Source organism: Oreochromis aureus, linkage group 12 (genome assembly GCF_013358895.1).
Source record: "Oreochromis aureus strain Israel breed Guangdong linkage group 12, ZZ_aureus, whole genome shotgun sequence".
NCBI classification, from domain to species: Eukaryota; Metazoa; Chordata; class Actinopteri; order Cichliformes; family Cichlidae; genus Oreochromis; species Oreochromis aureus.
Genome location: NC_052953.1, coordinates 21,519,560 through 21,541,974, shown reverse-complemented (window position 1 = coordinate 21,541,974; position 22,415 = coordinate 21,519,560). Strand labels below are relative to the sequence as shown.

Genomic DNA, 22,415 nt, shown 5'->3' with positions numbered 1-22,415 from the left:
CAGTTTTTTTGTTCTATGGAAAATATCTACTGTTCTATTTTTTCATCTTTTTGATCTGATCTATCGCACCACTACAGATTATCCTATTGGGCAGTATATTAAAGCCTGGATCAACTGATTGATTTTGGTGTTAAAAATGCTTTACACGTAACTACTTTTAACTAGAGAACTATCATTTCCCATTTTGGCAACTTTATTAATAGTTCTTCTTATTTATTCTAATATATTGTCTTAGATTATATACTAATTATATCACTAACAAGTTCTCTGTTAGTGAGATAACCTGAAACAAGCACGCCGTTAACAGTAAATCTTATAAACCCGGTTGTAATACTTATAATACCAATAAAAAGGAAACTAAACATTTTCAAAGCGAGCACAAAAACTTTAGAAACTAAATCAATGCGAACTGAAATGGAAATAAATATTTAAAAATCAGTCAAAACTAATTATAAATACAAATGTATAACTCTGACCTACATCCTTCACTGTATGTGTGACACGTTTAAATAAGTATACTGCAAAAAATGGGTTTGGCAGTTTATTTGATTTGTGATACAATCTTTGACTATGCAAACTTTTGATTAAAAAAATATCCAGCTTTTAATTTTATTCAAACACGTATAACTTCCGGTCTGGGGGTGACCGGCGGTCGTACACAGTAAAGCGTGGCTGCGGCTCCTCCCCCCTCGACCCTAAAGAAGAGTCCTCCGCTGCTGCTAACTGAACTGCGGAACCACAGCAGAGAGTCAGTCCGCTGCTCGTCGATTTTCAGATGGAAGTTGATGTGTAGTGGTTTCCCCGAAGGCCTCCATGTCGAGCAGGAGCTTATGGACTGCAGCTAAGATAGCTAACGAGCGCAACCACAAGTTATTAGTTTATTTAATACTAGCTAGTTGCGTCATTTGATAGCCACCGCTAACTTAGTTAGCTAGTCTCAGTGGTATTCGACGTCAGTTTCAAAACAAAGCAGGCAAAACGGAGAAAATCAGATCCAGCTGTCACCTCCAGAATAGGTGGTGGCCAGACAAGCTAACTCGGTTGAAGTCTGTCAGTGACCTAAGATATATTACGCCACCTAGACGCTGTTTTGTACTCTCCGTTAATGGCCAATTAACGTTATTTTGCAGACCTTAAGTTGAAGAACGTTTCTGCAACCGCGTTTTAACTCAACTAATCCAGCAACTAGCGTCGAGCTACGTGGTTGCACTGATACGATCAGATTCAACTTTTCTTCTAAACTTGGAGTTAAATGTCCGAGAAGAGTTCATCGTCCAGTTCGGATGAGGATGTGGACCCGGAATCCGGTCAGCCCCTGGAGCTTGGAGGCGTCCTAAGCAAGGTAACTTTAAGTCAAACGGTGTGCACTTTAAAGTGTTGCTGCACTAGATCACCTGCTGAGCGCGTGTTGCAGCTTTGTAACTGTGTACTTCACGTCTTGTGTGTTTACAGTGGACAAATTACATACACGGGTGGCAGGACCGATGGGTTGTGTTGAAAAACAATACTTTGAGTTACTACAAGTCGGAGGATGAACGGGAGTACGGCTGCAGGGGCTCTTTGTGCCTCAGTAAGGCAGTCATCACAGTAAGTATTTAAACTGGCCACATCACAGGGAACATAGCACCTGTTCAGCATTTCAGTAAGTGAGGACTCATAAGAGGATAGTTGTTTCTCTAGTATGTCTCCCTGTTTTGATCCCATCTTTTCTTATTCATGCACATGCTCTCCATTTTCCTCTAAGATAGAAGGTGAACATTAACTTATATTGAGGCTGTGTTAAGATTACAGATCGATACTTGAGCATACCAAGGGACTATTACTTCAGTGATCATAGCGCTATCAAGTGTTCGTGGCCCTTGTTATCTACTATAAATTAGTGTTTGCCCAGGGTTTCAGATGTAAGCTTTGACCACACACTGTAGAAGTTGGACCTACATTCTTCCTATTCCGGCCTCTTGTTAGTCAGGTAAACTAAAACCTACCACCCTGGTTAAATATTCACTGATCTCGCTCTCTCTCTGATCATACCAAGTACAGAAGCCAAACAATTGGTTTTACTGTAATTTGCACAGCTGTGTTCAATAGGATTACATGATTTTTAAAAGTAGAACTTGAAAAGGTCACAGTGAGGTCCTGCTGCTTGTTGGTGTGAACATAATCAGTTCCTATGCTTGTGCAGACCTGAATGGAGCACGATTGTTTTTTTAATTGCGCTATAGTAGCCAAACCAAGAATGTACACAGTTTTATTACACATACTCACAAGTAATTAGAGCAACATGACCCAAACTATTCCCTGCCTCTATATTTTTTTTTTCCCTGAAGCGGGGTCTAAGGACTCAGGAATGCACAAACAAATCTTTGCTTCTTAGCTCCCCTGTAACAGCTACACACTGATACACAACTTCTAAATAAAGACCAACACGAGACTGTCCTCACGCAGTGGTATAATGTGCAAGAAACGTTACAGTCTAAATACTCTCACTGGAGGCAACAATCAGAAGCTCCCATTGATTATACATGCCATTGCATTCTCCCACCATTTATCAGTTTTAAAAGTTAATCTAGTATATCTTGTATTAAATATTATTAAATTAATCTGATGCACACAGATGCGTTGTAAAATGTCAAAAGAAGGAAAAGTTAAGTCTTAGTCATTGTTAGATCCTATCAGTGGACTGATGAGACTTTTTACTAATAGTGAAGAAATTTACACATTTGAAAAAAAAGCTGATGCTGTGTAGATACAGCTGTGCTTACGCAAAGGGGAAGAGAACGTTCCAGTCATAGGGAAACTGTTATAAACTTCATTGTAAAGGGAAGGTTTATGGTCTGCCTGATGCAGCAGTGCAAGATAAAGTGGATTTGTCAAAGCTATAATCACGGCTGGATGGGCACAAAGCTGCACACACCTTTATAGTGAAAATTTAAAACCGGAGCACTTTTTTCATATCCGACTGTTTCTGGTAAGGGAATACGGTAGTGCTGATTTTGTTAGGAACATCAGTAAAAAGCATTTAAGGGTCATAAAAATCCACCCCATGCTTGTGCCCATTCTAAATATACAAGTTGTGAAATGCAATACCAGCGTTAAAGCATTACTACAATGTTGCATAAAGTTTTTCAGGCTCACACTAGGTGTCCAGAGTTGTGTGTTGCTGTTGTCAGTGGCTGCAAATAAGCCAGCACATGAGCAACATTCAGCAAATCTAATTAAACTTTGGCAGCATACGATTTTGTCAGCTGACAGAGCAGCTGTATTCTGAACACTGCTGAATAGGAAAAATGGGGGTGGGGACTGAGAGAGATTCAACCCCACTGTGTCTTACTTCTTGTTGCAGATCTCTTCTCAGCTGTAAGCAAATTCCAGTTTCAGACGAAAGGAGGGGATTCTTTGTTGCACAGGTTTGAGTGCCTGAGGCAGTCAGTGGCTGGAGCTGGGTGGGGCGCATTGTAGAATGTGGAAGTGCAATAGTTGAAAGATTTGGCTGAGAAATCGACGAAAATCTTATGATGACCAGGGGTCAGGCGACAGTGTGCTGGAATAATCTGTTTTCTGTAGTGCTGCTCCACTACGGTTGTTAAGGGCTACGACAGCAGGCTCAATACATCAGCTTCTAATTAAAATTCCTCTTTATTCCTTGGCATATGCATTTCTGTGGCTGATTAAGTCCATGTGTGTCCAGAATGTGTCATTGTTAGTAATCCTTTGCCACAGACAGAGAGGTGCTAAAGCGGGATTTTGTTCTCATTTGCTCTCATTCCTTAGAAATGTTATTCATTCAGGGAAAATGTTATTGAAATTTGTATTTTGATATTCAAATTTCTGCTTACATTATTTTCTGACTCATGCACTCAAATAACTTCCCATGCGCTCTGCCTTCTCTCTGCACAGCCTCATGAGTTTGACGAGTGTCGTTTTGATGTCAGCGTGAACGACAGCGTTTGGTACCTCAGAGCCGAAGATCCCGAGCACAGACTCCAGTGGATTGAGTCGATAGAACTACATAAGGTAAGCAGTTTGGTGATTTTTCTTTCTTTGGGATATTTAAAAACAAATCTTCTTAGCTTCTTTTGACATCTTTGTTTGCCTGTTATACAGACTTTCTTGGGATTATATTATTTTTGCATGCAGCTGCATTACCATGACAGATTAATTGATGATGCTTTTAGGAAGCATGATTTCAGTTCCTGCTGTCATCAGAGATGTGTTATTTTGCTCGGTGCTTGTTGAGAATCAGAAAAGTGGTTCTTAAGCAATATTGTGTTAGCTTCTTGGTTCACAATAAATGTTTGGTCCTTTTTTTTTTTTTTTTTTAACGTAATCACTTAAAAATAGTTTTGCTGTCCATGTTGTTGTTTTTTTTTGTTTTTGTTTTTTCAGCATTGGAGTTGAATTTGGGGCCAAGGCTTGTTTCTTTCTCTTTTTTTCCTTTTTTTTTGAAGAACAGAGTTTTATCTATTTCCTTTCTTAGTGAACAGGGTGTGGCAGGGCAAGAATCAGACCCATACACACATACTGAGAGCTCTTTACCCTGGGAATGTGAGGAATCTGAAGAGTGACGGGTTGACGTGAGGATGTTGTTACATAGTAGGCCGCTGTTTACTCTGTAAGGACATCTGGTTAATGGTATATGACATAAAGTGTGTAAAGCAAATTGGATATGTTTCAGGTAGTGTCTGAAAGGTTGTATTTAGGGTGTGTGTGTGTGCGTGCGTGTGCGTGTGTGTGTGTTGGTATTTTGGACCTTCAGTAGCCTGGAACTGTGTGTAACCTCGGATCACATGACTTCAGACTGTTGATACACAGATGCCCCAAGGCCTCTACTTGGAAGTGGATTGTGGGGTTAGTCAGGGACTTTAGGTTTAACTCTGAGTTTTGGGGCAAAGGTTACAAATACACTACACGCTGAACCTTATTTATTGTAACTTGTTTTTAATTATAACCTCTTTTAAATTTGCATAAAACACCACCTACTGACTGATGAATTCTCCTTAATATTGATTTACATTTCTCCAAGATCTTGTGGATCTCAGTGGGCAGGTTAAGAGAGGGTTTCTAGTTTGAAGAAGCATCTATAAAATTTGAGTGTTATCTGTTCCTAGAGGAGGTAGCAGCTCCGCTCAGCTGATCGTGTGTGTCTCACTCAGTGTCTCAGCTGATTAAAACACTTGTTGACCTTAAAAGATTTTCAAGTAAGTAATTTAAGTTAGTGTGGTTTTATACTTGTCCTTTACTTAATTCCAGTAAAGTTTAAGAGTAAGGGCAGGTTATAAATTTTAATTTCAATATATTTCTTTCTAAACCTATTCCTCAATGGTCATCTGGAGACAGAACTGTCTTTTTTATGTAAACGCGTTCACAGCTTCGTCCCCAAAAACTGTGTTGTCTGTGTATGACGATAACCACTGTAATGGCACCACACCATGTGGCGTGATAGTAGTTGTTAGGCACATGCCTGCAATATTATCTGTAAAGAGAACGGGGTGAGCCGAGCTGCATGGTGCACAGGTCCCACTAAAGGGCACTGGACCCTCATACCACCCTCATAGAGTCCGTTTCTGACACTTTGGTTAGAAATATGTACGCAAGTAATCTTCTAGAGGTCATGTTGAGGGCTGTTTGTTGTTGCATAAAGGAGCAGATGCTGCGGAGTTGATGACCTTCTACAGCCCTGTCTAGATCTCTTGTTGTACCATCTTGTCTCCTCTACAGTCTTCAGACACATAGTACCTTCTGGGGGCGGTAGTATGTGTGACTGTCACTTCCTTAAGTAGCTGAACTACCTGTGTATCCTAAATAGGCTTCAGGTGCCATTTCATACTAACAGTAGTGACAAGGACACTAGACAAGGAAAAAGACCACCAGCTGCAAATCCATTCTTTTTGGGGGGGTTTTGTTGCCTCTCCGGTGCACCTGTTGTTACTTTCACTTCAACAGCATTATGCTTCCTAACTGGACAGAGTGATATTGCTGAAGTTGAATGTAGTTTAGTTGTTAACTGAATACTGTCTTTCTTTAAAGTGGTTTGTGGGAAAACATTACATCGGTGGGTCATTAATTTCATGGTCCTTGCCAAAATGATGTATAATTTAAGAGACTTGTTTTTATAGCGGTTCTTATTGTAGCCCAGTGAACACGCGCCATTCAAAAAACATTCACTTTTTCATGAATACTCATAAGCCTTGCTTCTCCACTGAAGAGTGCTGTCGGTTCACTTTGTGAGTCCTGCTGGGCGTATTTTAGTGTGGGTGTGAGTGACCTGAGGTCAGCAGTCCATTAACAACAGTGTGAGAGTATTTCGAAGTTATGTCTGAACTGTAACCCGCAGTAACCTCAGTGAGCTTAATGCAGCACCACCTCAGCATTACTGTAGTGTTTGGACTGCTCCCAATTGGAGAAAGAAGGACTTGCATCATGCAGTGTACACTATGTGTAATATTGTTGTCTGTGTTTCCAGGCTAACTAGCATACACTAACTTTTCTGCTGAAAGTCTAAAACATGTGCTATAAATATAAATATTTCATTTGTAGGTTCTTTTTCTGTTCCAGTACTCAACATTTCTTCACAACAATAGAGCACACACTTAACAGCATCTTTCCAGCATCAGTGTGATAGCAGTGCATCTCAACTGAAATCCTTGAAGGTCACCCTTTTCTTACTTTGTGGCGTTCCTTTTTTTGTGTCACTTTTATAAATTCACACAGGGCAAGTTAATAATCAGTATTTAATAACTCTTAATTTGCTTTAACGTGGGGTGACTAATGATTCCAACTTTTAAAGACCCCAAAAGTAAATGGCTATTATATGCATATCACCGTTGCAAAATTAACCTCGTCAGAGGTAAAACAGTTTTTGTGCAAATCCATTTGTGTTTTTATGTGTGGGTGTGTTTGTGTTGGTGGTGGGAAAAGTCGTGCTAAATGTGGGGACGTTAAGTGCAGCTCTCGATGAATAATACATTTGTTTAATCGCCCGTTCTCACAGCAACAAAAATCAAGAGGGACACATAAAACTCTCCTTTGCACAGAGAAGGCTGATCCATTTAGGAGCATTCAAAGGGGTGATATAAGAGGGTGTGGGGAATACTTACTGTTTTATTTGTGGGTTTGCTGCCACTTCTTTGGGATGGTTTTGAGGACTGTCTGAACTTCACTGGTCCCTTCACATCTCTTTGTAAAGGAAAGATAAAGGGAAAGAAGTAGATAGAAGTAAAGCTCCAGACAAGTATTATCCCCTGCCTGCTGCTCTCTCTCTCTCTCTCTGTCATAATATACAGTATGCTTCTTCACTCGCCCACCCATACTTTATTGGTTTATTACACAAACAGCCCCAGACAGCCTGCGTTTCGCTCTAATGCATACATGCATGCGCCCTTCATTTTTACCCTTCTCTCGCTCTTACTCTTCCATGCAAACACACACAGTCACGGTTGCTTGCTCAGTGATGGATGCCGGACATAAAGACGGACAAGAGGAAAAGGTTTCACATATCAGGGTGTGTGGTCTGTTGATGCATGTGTGCAGCGAGAGTGGAGGGCATATTTGTGTTTGTGTCTTTGAGCCCTTGTGTGTGACTGTAAAGGACTGACTGACAGGGGACTCCGTTTCGCTCTACCAAGGAATTTAGAAGACTCCTTCCTTTGACTGAGACGGTGCAGCTAGTGTCTGCCTCGCCACTGTTCGTTACGGAGGAAATGACTGCTTTTCTCTGTTCTTCCTTTGCTTCTCTTGTAGCTCTGTTCTTTTACATGATGAGCTAAGCTAAAGCCTGTATGGCTTCTCTTCTCCTCCTCCTATTCCCTTTTGTTTAATAGTGAGGTGTGTCCGGGGAAACGGGAATACCGGATTAAAGCTTCTGAACTGTCACAACATTGGGAGTGTTGGGGGAAGCGGCTGGCCATGTTGAGGCCAGCAAACCGCCGGGACTGCCGCAGTGTCCTGCTCTGCTTTGGCTGTTGGAATGGCCGGATGGTGGGCTTTTAGCACTTTGGCATGCTGCTTGCTCCCTGTCACCCATCACTAAAATCTTTAATTATGATGCCAATTTTATGGCAAAAAAATGATGTGATCCATGTTTTCCGTCATCTTCACTGCATAAATTTTATTGTGCTTGCATGTAGTGTTTTAAATTGAGATATAAGAAGAACTAGGCTCTTCACTGAACTTCACTGCATGCCAGCCTTTGTCACTATTAGTAGGAAATTAGACCTAAACTGCATAGCTGAGTGCTGACATTTATTTTTCCAAAGAAGCAATAACCTCAGATGCATCAACAGTCTCTGAGGAGTTTACAGTCATCACATTTACTCTCATTTCATCAGCATCAACATTATAAAGCCTTCAGATCAGGACGCCATTTCAGTCGTTGAGAATGAGTGGGAGTTAAGTTTGCATGGTTGTCATGCAGCTGGTCAGGTAAATGCCAGTCTCTGGTAACAAGTTGGTCTCATCATTGCTTCATTGCACTTTACTGCTTTCCCTGTTTGTACCAAATTAGCAACACTGTAAAAATAACATCTGTCATCCACACAAAATAGTAATTATATATTGTCAATCAAATGTAATAATCTGCATTAGCAACAAATGCAGAAAAGAATAAATATATTTTTATATTGAAGGCTCTAATGTTTAGAAAGCCTTCAACAAGCGGTCTGTTTCCTTCAGGTGGCGTAAATGAGGATGTCGCATTTCACTTAAAACTGGAGTTTTAGTTGGGATATTATTATATTAACATATTAAATCAACTTTTACAGTATTTAATTATTTTTGCATTTGTGTATTTGTTTTTTATTTGTTGTAAGGTATCTATAACACTTTTTGCCAAGCCTTTATTAACCCATGTAGCGCTTAAGTGTAGTGACTGGCTTTCTTAATAAGAAGTAATACATTTTCATGTTTAGTTAAAATCATTATCGCTCTAAGAAATCCATCAGCAAGTACAGTTGCTATGGCAGTTATCTGAATGTTGATATTTGTGGCTCGGCATTTACACGCTGAAGCTTTGCTGTCGGTGGGTAGAAATTTAGAAAATCTTCTTCTTCCTTTTTTTTTTTTTTTTTTCATTGTTATGTTTACATTTTGCTGACTATCCAGTGACATTTGGCCCAAGAGCAGAAGACTGTTTTAAAACAAACAGTTGCTTTGACTTTGGACTCAGTGCATTTGTATGTGCAGTCTGTGTCATTACAGTGTGCAGTTCAATGAATGTTTCTGTGGTTAGTTACGTAAAGGTGCTTTATTGTCGGTGTTTTAAATTTAAATTCGTTCTGTGGTGTTTTTTGTGTGGTGATAATGTGTGTCTTGTATGAAAAATGCAAATGTTGTAAAAAGTTAATTACATGTCAAACACTATGTGGTAGAGGGGAGGAGTAAATTTTCTCATTTTCTGTTAGTTACTTAAATCTTATCTTTGTGTAGCTTTTGAAACGGAGAAGTTATATACTGCTTTGTACCAAATACATGCTTTAATATGTCAGTTTTATCGTGTTTTGAGATTGCCTGTCCAGCTCGTTCTCACTAATGTTATATCTCGGAAACACCTTGAGGGAATTTTCTCAAATCTGACACAAATATTCGCCTGGACTCAAGTATGACTGATTAGAATTCGAGGTCACAATTCACCACAACCTTACAAAGTGTGCTTTTGGAAATAATTCAAGAATTCATAAGTGAACAGCATGTTTTTACAGCAGCCATTTTAATATGAAATTATAAACACCGGTTATACTACTCACATAAATTAAAGTGTTGCACCTAAACAGTACAAACCTTCTGTGATGTTATTATTCACCTCCTATTTTGTGTTCGAATGGCTGCTGGAAAGGTTCTTGACTAAAATTCAGACAAATATCTGCAATAAATTCATGAAGTATTGACATTTCCTAACTAAAAGGTCATGTGCAGACAGATACAGATGTAAACTGCAGCTTGACTGCTTCCAGAAGGCATGCAACTGTGAAGCAATAACCATAATGTTAATATCACAGCAATCTCTTTATTGAGTGATTGAGTTTTCTGTTGCTATGGTTTTAAACACTTAGATCGTTACCTGGTTGCCACTGTTTAGTGTCGGTTTTCTCGGTCTCTCACTGTGGGATATTACAGCAGAGGAATTCATGTGGGCGCTCTCTCAAGATTGTCACCTGATCCCTCTTCAGTTTGCTCACTGTCGTTTGGAAATTTTTCTGCATGCCAATTAGCCAGCGGAAATAGCTTGCAACCACGTCTTAATTTTGAAATCAAGTGGAAACTTGGACACAAAGCCATGACTAAACCTTAGGAAATCACCTGAGAGTCTTAAAACATATTATCACCATGGCAAAATAATGTTTCAGCACTGTTTATGCTGCGTAAGGAAAGGTGCGCATTTAAATGAGGCTTTAATAATATGGGTTATGAATTTGCTGTCTCTATGGATACTTTGACAACCGTGTGTAGCTTTGGAGATTTTTGGCTTTGTATGAACACTTATATAAAACTAAAATGTATATATTACATATTTATATAAATCTCTTTTTACTTTGCTGACTCAGTAGTCCCAGGATCAGAGTCGTCACTGCCACTCCCTAAATCCTGGTCATAAATCAGTTTTGTCATTTAAAGTGAAACGATACACTGCATGTTCTTACACACCACAATAGTCACAACAAATCCTTGTGAAGTTACTAAAGTAGCTTGAAAGTTATTTCCACGGTTACTCAGCCACAAGGTATTGGGCCTAAAGGCTGGGTTTCTGTATGTCTCTTTGTCAGCCTCGGCCAGTCTCTGCAGACTGTGAGGGAGTGTTTCTGTGTAGGTGTGGGTCCTGCTCGGGTCCAGCTCAGCATTAGTCAGGAACTGAGCTCCCTATGTCTAGCTTTGATGATCACCAGGTTTTCTTATTATATTGCAGTTTGTTTAATGTTTTATGTGCCTTTTTACTGATCTTTTGTTCCTTCCTCCTTGTCTCTTCACCTTTTTGTTTTGTGTCTCTCTTGCTGTCCTCCCACATTCCCACGCACCTGCAGGCTGAGTCCGGTTACGGTTCAGAAACGAGTCTGAGGCGTCATGGTTCCATGTTGTCTCTCACCTCAGCAGCTAGTGCCTTGTCTTCCACATCCACATCCTCCTTCAAGGTAAATCATAGTCATCAGTGACTGAGTTGAAGGATCTGGTTAAGCGAGACATCTTTTTCTTTTTTGTTTTTTTTGTTTTTTTTCCAGTCTTTTATATTATTTTTTTTTTCTGTTTGCATATCTTCGTCTTCTTCTCCCCCTGCTCAGAAGGGGCACAGGTTGCGTGAGAAACTTGCAGAAATGGAAACTTTCCGAGACATCCTGTGCAGACAAGTGGACACCCTGCAGAAGTACTTTGATTCCTGTGCCGATGCCGTTTCCAAAGATGAATTTCAGAGGGACAGAGGTACACCGGTTATTGAGCTTGCATAGCATCAGATTTACTTCAAAAATAGATTTACATTTGTTTTGAGTTGCCTCTGTTTGTAAAACAGTGATCTCTGGAGCAGTGTGGGGGAGTTGGCTTTGTTGTTTACTGGCAAAGCAAAGCAGAACATTTACAGAGATCTTCTTTTTTTTTTTTTTTTTTTTTTTTTTTTTTAATCTGTTTCATGCAGTATCAGAGTAGGTAATGCTTATTGAGAAAGGATGCAGAAATCAATAACTTAACAAGACATTGTGTGGGTTTAAATTTGCTGTCAGTTTTTTTTATTTATACTATGTTTATTGAATTTATATTACAATGCAGACACAATCCTAATTGTTTTATTTGATATTTGATGTGTTACCTACAATTATGTGGACGTGTATTGATGATTCAGGGGCATGGAATAGGTTTTAAAATATTAAGTTATACACTAATAACTATGCAGGGCAGGGAGATGAAGCTATGACTGCGTGTTGTTTTCTAACTAGTAGAGGACGATGACGACGACTTTCCCACTTCTGCGAGACCCGACGGCGAATATAATCACAACAATAATGGCAGCAAAGAGAAATGTGAGTCTATCTGTATATACTCTGTGACTCTCCATTGCATTACTTGGCTTGATTATAACACAATTGTTTATTTTTGTTCTTGCTTTCTCTCTTCCTCTCTGTGCCAGTGTTTTCTCCTGCCAGTCCTAAAGGTATTAATGGGATAGACTTTAAGGGTGAAGCCATCACTTTCAAAGCCACCACAGCAGGCATCCTCTCCACTTTGTCCCACTGCATCGAGCTGATGGTGAAACGAGAAGACAGCTGGCAGAAAAGACTGGACAAGGTATGACTTTGGACTAAGAGTAAAGTTTCCTCAATGGGCGTGTCTGCAGCCACTGCTGTGGGTACTGCTGCTGACTGAGGAGCTGAGTGTTGCTTCAATTTCCCTTAAAGAGCTCGATGTTATCTTTTGGGCTCTGTCTCTAAGGTTGTGATGCAACACTCGGTTGTCTAGACTTGATAGTTACAGCATTGCCACATTTATAATTAAAAAGGTGCAGTGGTTGTTTTGGAAAGGTTACAGGGTGATTGTGTATTCAATACATAGCTTTGACTAAATAGTGCAGACTTGATTCTTTTGGAGTTATTAGTTTTGATGTGCTTTTCTTATTTCTTTTAGTCCTTTTTTTTTCCTTCAGTCTGTTTGTCTTCTATTAAATGGTTCATTATTCTGGGATTCTGCTCTTGCACTTTATATTCTATGGGAAATATTAAGGTCTCTTAATGGAATAAATTGCTTGGAAGATTTTTTTTTTTTTTTTTTTTTCCCTCCAAGCACCTGCTGTAAATGCAAGGCAAATGTCATTCTGTCCGAAAGGAGACTGGAGACTATGCTCAGGCAGCAAGAACAATCATTTCAGCTGTCCTTATAATCCAGCTATCCACTGGAAAGGTTTAATGTAAACCTGCTACCAAGCATCATTGGCAAATATGGGTCAGTAAATGTATGAATAAGTCAGAGTTCCCATAAAACACTCATATTCATTTATATTCAGTTAGTAGCCTGTGTCTTTAAAGGAATGCTCTTCAGAGCTCATCATATAACCCGACCTTGTCAAACCAGTTTTTTTTCCCTCCCCTGTGTAAGGCAGGTGTGCTCCTGCCCAGCCCTCAAAGCTGGGAAGCCTTTTACAGTTAGAATACCTGAGTGAAACTACCTCAAAGTTATCAGTGTTTGGTGATGTATATTAGCAAACACTCAGGACACACCTCACCTCATGCTTGAAGTTTACATTTGAAGATGAGTATTCGGACTTCAAAGCAAAGTTTGCCAAAGCGAACGCTACAAAGGAGGACGACAGAGCTGCTCAAACACCAGACACAAAAATGGATACCTCTGCAGACCCACGGCCATTTCTTTACAGTAGGTCTCTGTATGTCAGGGTCCTGGTTGTACGCAACTTACTCCAGTATCACATTCTGGTTATTTTGTGTTTTCTGGAATATATCTACGTCTCTTTGCACTTTTTTTAGTTTCTTTGACTTTGTGTCTTATTTTTCTGCATTTAATAGTATCTCTTTAGAGCTTAATTGTTTTGTATTATAGATCAGCCTGATTGATTCAGATTGCTTTTTTTTTTTTGTAATTGCTGTATATCAAAACTGTGTCTTAATGATCTTTTTTGCTGCAGCTAAAATTGTTAGACTGTATTTTTATTCATTTTCTTTCGCAGACAGGTGATTTATTGTATTCCTGTTATTTTAAGTGATCGATTTTTATTATAACAGTGACACTGGAATATAGTCCAACTTCTTTAGTTCTCAATTATATACAAGCAGTCATTTAGATTATTTGTGTGAAATGACAGTTTTTGGGCCTGGCAAATAACATTATAGACACACAGGTAACATATTTAATACTTGTTTAACACATGGCTGAATAATGGGGTAGTTTACTTCACTTTTATGATTTTTTTTTTTTTTTTTTTTTTTTTTTTTTTTTAAAATCACCTGTCGTGTTTTAAATTTAAGCATAGTGTTTGGTGTGACAGGAAATGTTTCCACACACACTCCTGACAATGTTATGAGAATGAGGCTGGGACATTGTCTGAAGTAAGACATAACACACAACAGGAAACAGTGTATTTCTGTCCCCACACTATTGGAAAAACTCTGTTTGGTTTTGGGGAGGAAGTTGGCTTGTATAAAAAGGACACAGGAGACCTCTCTCTTGCTGTGAATTAAACAGGCAACTCATGTGCTTGGCTGGAAATCACACATTTTTTTTCTAGCAGGTTAAAAACTGTTTAAAGTAGAATCGGACTGCAGTGGACGGTTGTGTTGTTAGATGCCCTTCTGCCGGATGACGTCAAGAAAAGTTTAGGGCTACAGTGCCGGTTCAATGGGTGTCTGTGTTTACACGCTCTAAGTTTTTATTTAAAGTTTCAATACAGCTGAACTAATCATAACAGCATCCTGTGTGTGTATGTGTTTATGCAGGAGCTGGAAAAGAGGAGGAAAGTGGAAGATGCCTACAAGTCTGCTGTGGATGAACTGAAGAAAAAGTCACACTATGGAGGCCCAGACTACGAGGTACAATGAAATCAGATAAGCTAAACGGATTAGATAAAATCTAGATGACGGCAGTAAGAAGATTTCCTGATGTTGCACATCCCTGTTGTTTTTAATCTTGGGTGAGGCTTTTCTCACAGGAATCACGAATTCTGACATTGTGTGCTTGTTATTGTTTGTTCACAGGAGGGGCCCAACAGTCTGATCAATGAAGAGGAGTTCTTTGATGCCGTGGAAGCTGCACTGGACAGACAAGACAAGATAGAGGAGCAGGTGTGATGAAGACCTAAATGTGCCTCGCAAAGTCAGGACATGTTTTTTAAAACATGAATCTTTAATAAATTAATCTATAAACAAGTGTCTGTTTACTGTTTCCCTCAGTGCCAGTCAGAGAAGGTCAGGAAACCTCGACTAACTCTGGCTTCTCCTAGTGATGCCTACTCCACCATCGGTACACACAGATTTGCAAACAAGGTGCGCAGCATATTTTTATTTTCACTATACCTTTCACCCTATTCCTATCCCACTGTGTTGTAATTTAAGGCTACAAGTTGCTGCTCTTTTCTTTGCCTGATCATTCCTGTAAAAATCAAAGTCAGCTTACAGCCGGTGTGAACTGCCTACTTGGTGCTGACTCCTGAAAAATTACTCATGATGTGGCCATGCGTCATCTTAACTGTTTATCATCTTAATTGTTTGGCAATCATTTTGTGCTCACTGCAGTGTTTTTCAAGGGCTAACGTGATGGCTTCATATGAAATCCTACTTTAGCAGGTTGTGGTTGTTCTCCTCTGCTCTGCTGCTGTGGTGTCTTTTTCAGTTTTTGTTGTTTATTCCATTCTTTTCAACCCTCTCTCTGCTATACAGCCCTATAGCCACTCTTCTTCCTTGTCCTCGATCGAGCTAATCAGTGCTTCAGATGACATTCACAGATTCAGCCCCCAGGTACTGTGCTTGGTCAGCTAAGAGCAGCCTGCTGCTTTCCATGACAATCAGAGAGCATGAGCAAACGGCATGTCTACTAACCACTCACTCCAGGTTTTCACTAATGTTCCTGTTTTGTTTTTTTGTTTTTTTGTTTTTTGAGGATTATAGTATACTAGTGTTTATACATTGCTCTACATTGACCCATGAGGGGGGGAAAAAAAACCTACCCAGTCAGAGTTGAAATTTCCCGAGAGAGCAGGTTGAGTTGTCCTTAACACAAAGTAGGTCTTCTGTGCATGTTAGGAATTTGGTTCATTTCCACCTCCTCCTTTCTTCACTGCACACTTCTCCTTCCACAGCATGAACAGGCATGAATCCAGGCTAGCTTTGCACTATATTTTTAACTCATTGTTGAGATGTTGAATAACACCCCAAGCAGTATCAAGTGCCTAATATTTATTTGGCTACTGCTTTGTGGATAATGTATTTGCTTAAGACATTCCTGTGATTCTGACACACCAGTAGTTTTCCTTATGCCTCCTATGTTGTTAAACAGTAGCAGCACAGGTGGAAGGTGTGTTGATTGGTCAGGGCTGTAAATCATTACACCTGAGCATAGGAACCCTAAACGCAGTAAACTCAGTTCCTCTCTAACTGTGCCTTGTCGGTAAAAACAGGAGAATACTGTCTAACATATCATTAAATTAATATCTGACTCTTAGGTGGAGGAAACTGTGCAGAATCACATGGCTTACTCCATCCAGGAGGTGGGGGGTGATGCCAACTGGCAACTGGTTGTGGAAGAAGGAGAGATGAAGGTGAGGAGAGAGAATGCTGTGAATATTTAAATCTCATTGATTTTTTTTTTTAAAAGGTACTACGGTGATTTAAAACTTTTAAAAGCCTGAAAAAATCATCTTAGTTTTTAGTAACGGGTGAAGTTGTGTTTATAATATTCTGTCTGTGGTGCTGTGTAACAGGTATACAGGAGGGAAGTGGAGGAGAACGGCATCGTCCTGGATCCCCTCAAAGCGACACATGCTGTGAAGGGGGTAACTGGACATGAGGTCTGCCACTACTTCTGGGACACTGCAGTCCGATTGGACTGGGAGAGTAAGATCTGTGTTTTAGTACAACATATTATTACTATTTGACTTTCCTTGTGTTGTTGCCATGACCTGATGTGAACTCTCCCTCCCACAGCCACCATTGAAAATTTCCACGTTGTGGAAAAGCTCTCTGATAATGCCATCATTGTGTACCAGACGCACAAGGTATACTGAGTGCATGGTGCCTTTTCATCAGTAGCATTAAACGACCTGTTTTTGATCGATTTGCCTGAATTTTGTCTTTCATGTTTTAGAGAGTGTGGCCTGCCTCCCAGAGAGATGTACTCTATCTGTCAGCCATCAGGATGATTCCACCAAGAAATGAAAACGAACCCGACACATGGCTGGTCTGCAACTTCTCCGTGGACCACGATGACGCCCCTGTAAGATTAACATTCTGAGGCTTACATTATCTTGTTTTCCATCATGTGTTCGTATAACCGCCCAGCTCTCTGATACCATTCAGTGATTGAGTGTTGTTAAAAATGTTGTTGTGCCTACACTCTGACACAGTGAGTGATTACATATCAGGCGCATTGAAATCTTGGTATGTTTCTGAATGGTGAAACAGTCCAAATATAACACTAAGTTAGCAGTGCCAAGAGAAGTGAGGACTTTGTGAGACAGTCTCACAGTTACTGCCTCGATTCTGCTGCTATAAACACACAAGTAAGTTTCCAGGATAAATTTCCAACTCCGGGAGCCATTTGCTGTCATAAACACGCTCTTTCCTGGCAAATGTTGAGATGCTTAATCTGTCTGTCTGTGCCTGCCTGCAAAACACTGGAGTACAGTATCTACAGCATTATATACTGTGGTTAGTTTTCAATGATAAGGAACTTGTACCTACAAACAGAAAGCAAATTGGGACAATAGATTTTCACTGTTAGATTCTGAAATCAACACTTTGTGTCCCTCTATGAAATCTGTCTTAGTAAGTCTTTTCTGCATATATTATGTTAGTATGCACTCTAATGTAAATAGAAAGTAGATTGTTGGCAGAGAGTTATTAGGTCTGGATTTGAGGTTTAGTGCATTAACTGTGTTGTTGTCAGACAAAGACTGTTTTGAGCATGTTTGTGTTTGTTTACATCAAAGTACTGTGTTTAGTTCATTAAAGCATTTACAAACATCGTAGTTTTTTTAAACAAGGCTTTTTTGGGCGAAACAGAAGAATAGCACTAACTTTACTCACCCTGTCAGTTCATCTACAGTAAGAGTTCTGTTAGCTCGGGGGGTTGTTTGTATTTTGTTTTTCATTATTATTATTTTTGTATTTGTCTATTTTAACTTTCAGCCCACAAACCGGTGTGTTCGTGCCAAAATCAATGTTGCCATGATCTGCCAAACGCTGGTCAGCCCACCAGAGGGTGACAAAGAAATAAGCAGAGACAACATCATGTGTAAGATCAACTATATTGCCAATGGTAAGTACCTCTGAAGATCATCTGGTTTTGATCTTAGCATATGTGCCTGAGGCAATATCAACGGCCAACAAAACAAAACCTGTGTAGCAACAACAATCCTGCTATAATGCAACCTACTGTAACCACTACCACAACAACAACAATTATTTCCCATTTTATTTTAGTAGTAGTAGTAGATGTGCGTTCTTGAGCAGGGAGGTTTCCAGTGCTGTGAGATTTCAGTCCATTACAGTGTAGTGTGTTGCTGATTGTGACTGTGGTCCCAGCGGCCTTCAGATCACTAATAAGCTCCTTCAGTTTAGTTTTGGGCTGATCCATCACCTTTCTCGTGGTCATCTTCACATCATGAGACATAATCTTGGAGCTCCAGCCTGAGGATGACTGTTGGTGCGATTATTCAGAAATGGAGAAAAGTATAACCATCAGTCACCGAGCTTCTTGTTGATGGTCTTGTAGACCATTCCAGCCTGTCTGCAGGTCTAAGATCTGGTCCTTGATACCCTTTGACAGCTCTTTGGTCTCACCTGTGCTAATGGAGAGGCTGGAATGGAAGAAACTGATTTTGTGGTCAGGTGTGCTTTATACACCTAACAAGCTGCTTTCTGTAAATGAATGACTGATTGATTGTTATCAGTGTGGGAGCCAGAAATCTGTGTGGATTGTAGAGGATCAAATACTTGCCAGTCAATGACATGCAAAATGATCTACAACATTTATGTAACATGTTTTTCTAGATTTTTTTTTTTTTTTTTGCTTGATATTGTGTCTCTCTCCATCAAAATGAAACTACCATAAAAGTTATAAATTGTTTGTTTCTTTGTAAGTAATCAAACTCAAGTTCATTATTTCCCCACTTTTTATGAAAAAAAACACTAGGCAATAAATGAGAAAATCACACATCGAATGTTTGAACTGGCACATATACATATGTCAGCTGGGTTGATCCTCGGATTCAGTTTAAATGGTTCAGACAAAGAAATTATAGTTGATTTACATATTCAGATCACAAAAGGCCTTAAAAGGAAAATTATGTATCAAGTAGTTTCAGTGCATCTGGATCTAATGTGACAATCTTCAGCTCGGTAACATCTTGTGTCACAAGTGAAAAATGAATATACACTTTTATCCTCATTCGAAACAATCTGATATCAGCATTGTTAAACTTTGTAGAGCTGCTGTGACACATGGATCACACAGTCTGGGTTTCTTTGAAATTTCAGTCCAGACTGCACCTTCTCTAAGAGGTTGTTACATAAAGCAGCGCTGCAGGGTGAATCTTGAGTCAGTTTATTGTCGGGGATGCTGAGCAGTTCAAAGGATGTTCCTTTAATAAATCTTAAATTTCCTTCTCCCACTAGAGGGCACCTCTACACAGCTACAGCTCTCTGTGCACTGAATCACTGAGTTATTGTTAATTGTTTTATCATAAGGCAGCAGGAACACGTTGGTTTTTGTTTTCATCTTTGTCTTTGTTTCCCCCCCCTCCTCACTCCTGTGGGACTGCAGTAAACCCCGGAGGCTGGGCTCCAGCATCAGTACTCAGAGCCGTGGCCAAGAGAGAATATCCCAAGTTCCTCAAACGCTTCACCTCCTACGTCCAGGAGAAAACTGCTGGGAAGCCCATCCTTTTCTAAATTCAAACGGGTAACAATTGCCACAGAAACATACTGTTATTAGCAGCTGGATCTTCTATACTTAGTTGTATTTGTATTCTTTTGTTTTGTATCCCGACTTTATTACACTGTTTGAGATATCTTCTGGTTGATGTCGTGTGTTATTGTGAATCATGAAAAAGCCAGTCGATCTATAGACTTACTTCAATTTATTCTTTGTATTCTTTTAATCCTGCTCATTTCAGCTTTCAGAGGTGCCAAGTTCACCTGCTGGGGAGACTGCATTGTTGAAGTGACTGTTGAAGATCACATGACCATTCACGTGTCACCACACCATCAGGACGTGCTGCTTGAAGATGAGACTGCTTTTGGCCCTAATGGATCATTAGTTATCATCTTAGATTGTAACCTGTTGGTCATGGGTTCGTTTGTACGTAAGCTCAAACATTTCCTAAGCAGTCTTCAAATTGTTACCGATAATTTGCTTTTTGTTTTTTATTTGTTTTTTTGTTAGGTTTTTTGTAAATTGTTTTGTACATTTACTATGATTAAACATTTCTTGAACTTTTGGGGGTTTTTGCTCTAATCACTAGTATTACAGCTACTTTTTTGCTGCTGCTAAAGTAACTACCATGAAAGGAAGGAGAACAGATACTTAAAGCGAAAGCACAGATGAGGTGTGGTACACTATTTCCTCTTTCTTGCCTTCTGCTGACCCTCTTGTGACGACTGTTTGTAGTTTGATGGGGGGTCAGAGCCTAAAGCTTTGAAGTCTTTACATTTCTAGATTGTTCTAAAGTAGCTTTCAGAGAGCACCGTGGACACAATGTATTGTACAGATAAAACAGTAAGATTTCAAATAGATTATCAATTGTGAGAAATGTGAATTGACTCTTAAATGCTTGAATTTGATGACAGAAATGGGCAGATGAGATACAACAAGGGTGATGAGGAGCACTTACTAAGTCTAATTGACTTGTGTTGGACAATATTTTCAACTATCCAGATGACGTTGTTAGATAGATGCTAAGTTGCGGTATTTGCATGTATTTGTCAGTCAGCATGCTGTTGCTGACAGATATTTGCAAAGGACCGGCCCTAGTGTCTGGTTTGAAGATTCCTCTCTTTCTTTGAGAGCTGAATGGATACATTTTGTACCCTCTAGGTTTTCTCTCTCGTCTCTATTTTCAGACCCTGGTGAGGCAGGGAAAAGAAACTCTTTCTGTTCACTCAAGAGTGTCGGATTTATAAACAACTCCTGCTGCTTTTAAGCGGGATTGTTATTAAATGTTAACTAGGATAATCCTTTCATAATGTGTTCCCTATGTTCTCAGTCACATGCTGATTTTACATTTCAGTTGCCACACTACCGTGCAGTGGTTTCCTGCACTTTGACTGATAAACTACCCCCAGTATGCCTTAGATGCCAGGAGTTCTGGCTTTCTCTACTGTTCAGCCACCAGACGTGCATTTATCAACACTGAAATCAAAGTGGGGCTGGGGTTGGGAGGGGTAGGGTCAGCATTTCACATCATCTTACCTCAAGGTTTCAATTTGGACTGTGTTCAGTGCCATCAATAGTTGGGAGTTTAGCAATCAGTAGATCTGCATGGTTTGAAAAAAGAGTTTTGAGGTTAGGAGAGATCTGGATAATTGTTTTGCCGATAATGATATGAGCGGTGTCAGCTGAAGAATGCATTTAGTGTTTTTAATTTTGATATTTTTGTCAGTAATCTACACACTTTGTATATTTCTAAGTTGTACATCAGAAGTGTTATTTGCACTAAATGTATTGCAATTTGACAATGTTCTGTAAATTAAAATTAATATACAAAAAACTGTAAGTGTATTGTTTTTTTTTGTTGTTGTTTTTTTTTTAAGTTTTTTTTTATGTTATTACAAATAAAGACCTGGAATCAGCAAAATTGCACTTTATTGTGTCACGGAAGATCTTGAACTTGATTAAAAGCATCTCCATCAGCGTAGGTGTTCCACAGGGATCCATTGTTGGACCTATTTTATTAACATTTTAAGTGTGGGTGTGTGTATAATCTATATGTATGTGTATATAATACATGTGTTTTTACTATCAGCTACATTCACATGCATTCTCTCAGCTGCATCACATCTGTGTAATTTATGTAGAGCGTTTACATTTTCACACCACCTTCCAATGTCAGGTTTACCAAAGTAGCCCTAAATTAAGTTTTGCTTGTTACCAAAATATTTTTTGTTGGCTATTCCACCAGAATATACTTAAATATTATTACTGCATTCCTGAAAAGCACTCATTTTAGTGGTTGTGTGTGATACTTGATTTCTGACTTCTCAGAGACGTCCAGCAGCTTCAAATATGGGTAAAAAGCTTGAATTAAGTTCAGTTAATGTAGTCATTTTTATTTTAAGCAGGGTTTTTTTTTTTTTGACAGATTTCGAAAATATTTTTCTTGTTTTTATAACAGGTAGTTAATTTTTTTTTTTCTTTAACTTTCACCTGTGTTCTGTATTTTACTTATTCATCAGTCCTTATATACAATCATGGCAACATTAGAAAGAATAACTACTGACATCTAGCGGTGAATACTTTACACTACATACACTTTAATGGAAGTTAGCTCCGTCGTTGGGCCGCCTGCTGAAAATGCAAATCAAATCGATTCCAAAGGAAAAAGAGACTGGAGCCTGTGTTCAGGCAGCTAGAAAAACAGGAAAAGTCAGTTCACCGATCCTTTCCACGATCCGGCTATCCAGATAAAAACGGTTACTGTAAACCTGTTATGAAATTCAACTCCTACAGTCATAGCTCAATAAACATTCAAACAAGTGGACAGTTTGAGGTCCTGTAAC

General features: G+C 39.4%; 1 protein-coding gene across 3 annotated transcripts; it reads left to right on the top strand.

Moving 5' to 3' along the window:
* The first annotated feature begins 679 nt into the window (after positions 1–679).
* LOC116317428 (ceramide transfer protein-like) lies at positions 680–21,407 on the top strand. 3 transcript variants are annotated; one of them, XM_039620571.1, is made up of 18 exons: positions 680–1,342; positions 1,453–1,587; positions 3,898–4,014; positions 11,013–11,120; positions 11,268–11,406; positions 11,919–11,999; positions 12,107–12,264; positions 14,421–14,513; positions 14,679–14,765; positions 14,874–14,966; positions 15,360–15,437; positions 16,142–16,237; positions 16,400–16,532; positions 16,623–16,693; positions 16,783–16,911; positions 17,826–17,955; positions 19,462–19,599; positions 19,814–21,407. In XM_039620571.1, the coding sequence occupies exons 1-17, from the start codon at positions 1,253–1,255 to the stop codon at positions 19,587–19,589; spliced, it is 1,866 nt and encodes a 621-aa protein (XP_039476505.1). In that variant the 5' UTR covers positions 680–1,252; the 3' UTR covers positions 19,590–19,599; positions 19,814–21,407. The 3 variants fall into 3 exon arrangements, with proteins under 3 accessions (XP_039476505.1, XP_039476504.1, XP_039476506.1); XM_039620570.1 differs by having other exon boundaries at positions 11,916–11,999; XM_039620572.1 differs by lacking the exon at positions 15,360–15,437 and having other exon boundaries at positions 11,916–11,999.
* Positions 21,408–22,415: the final 1,008 nt, after the last annotated feature.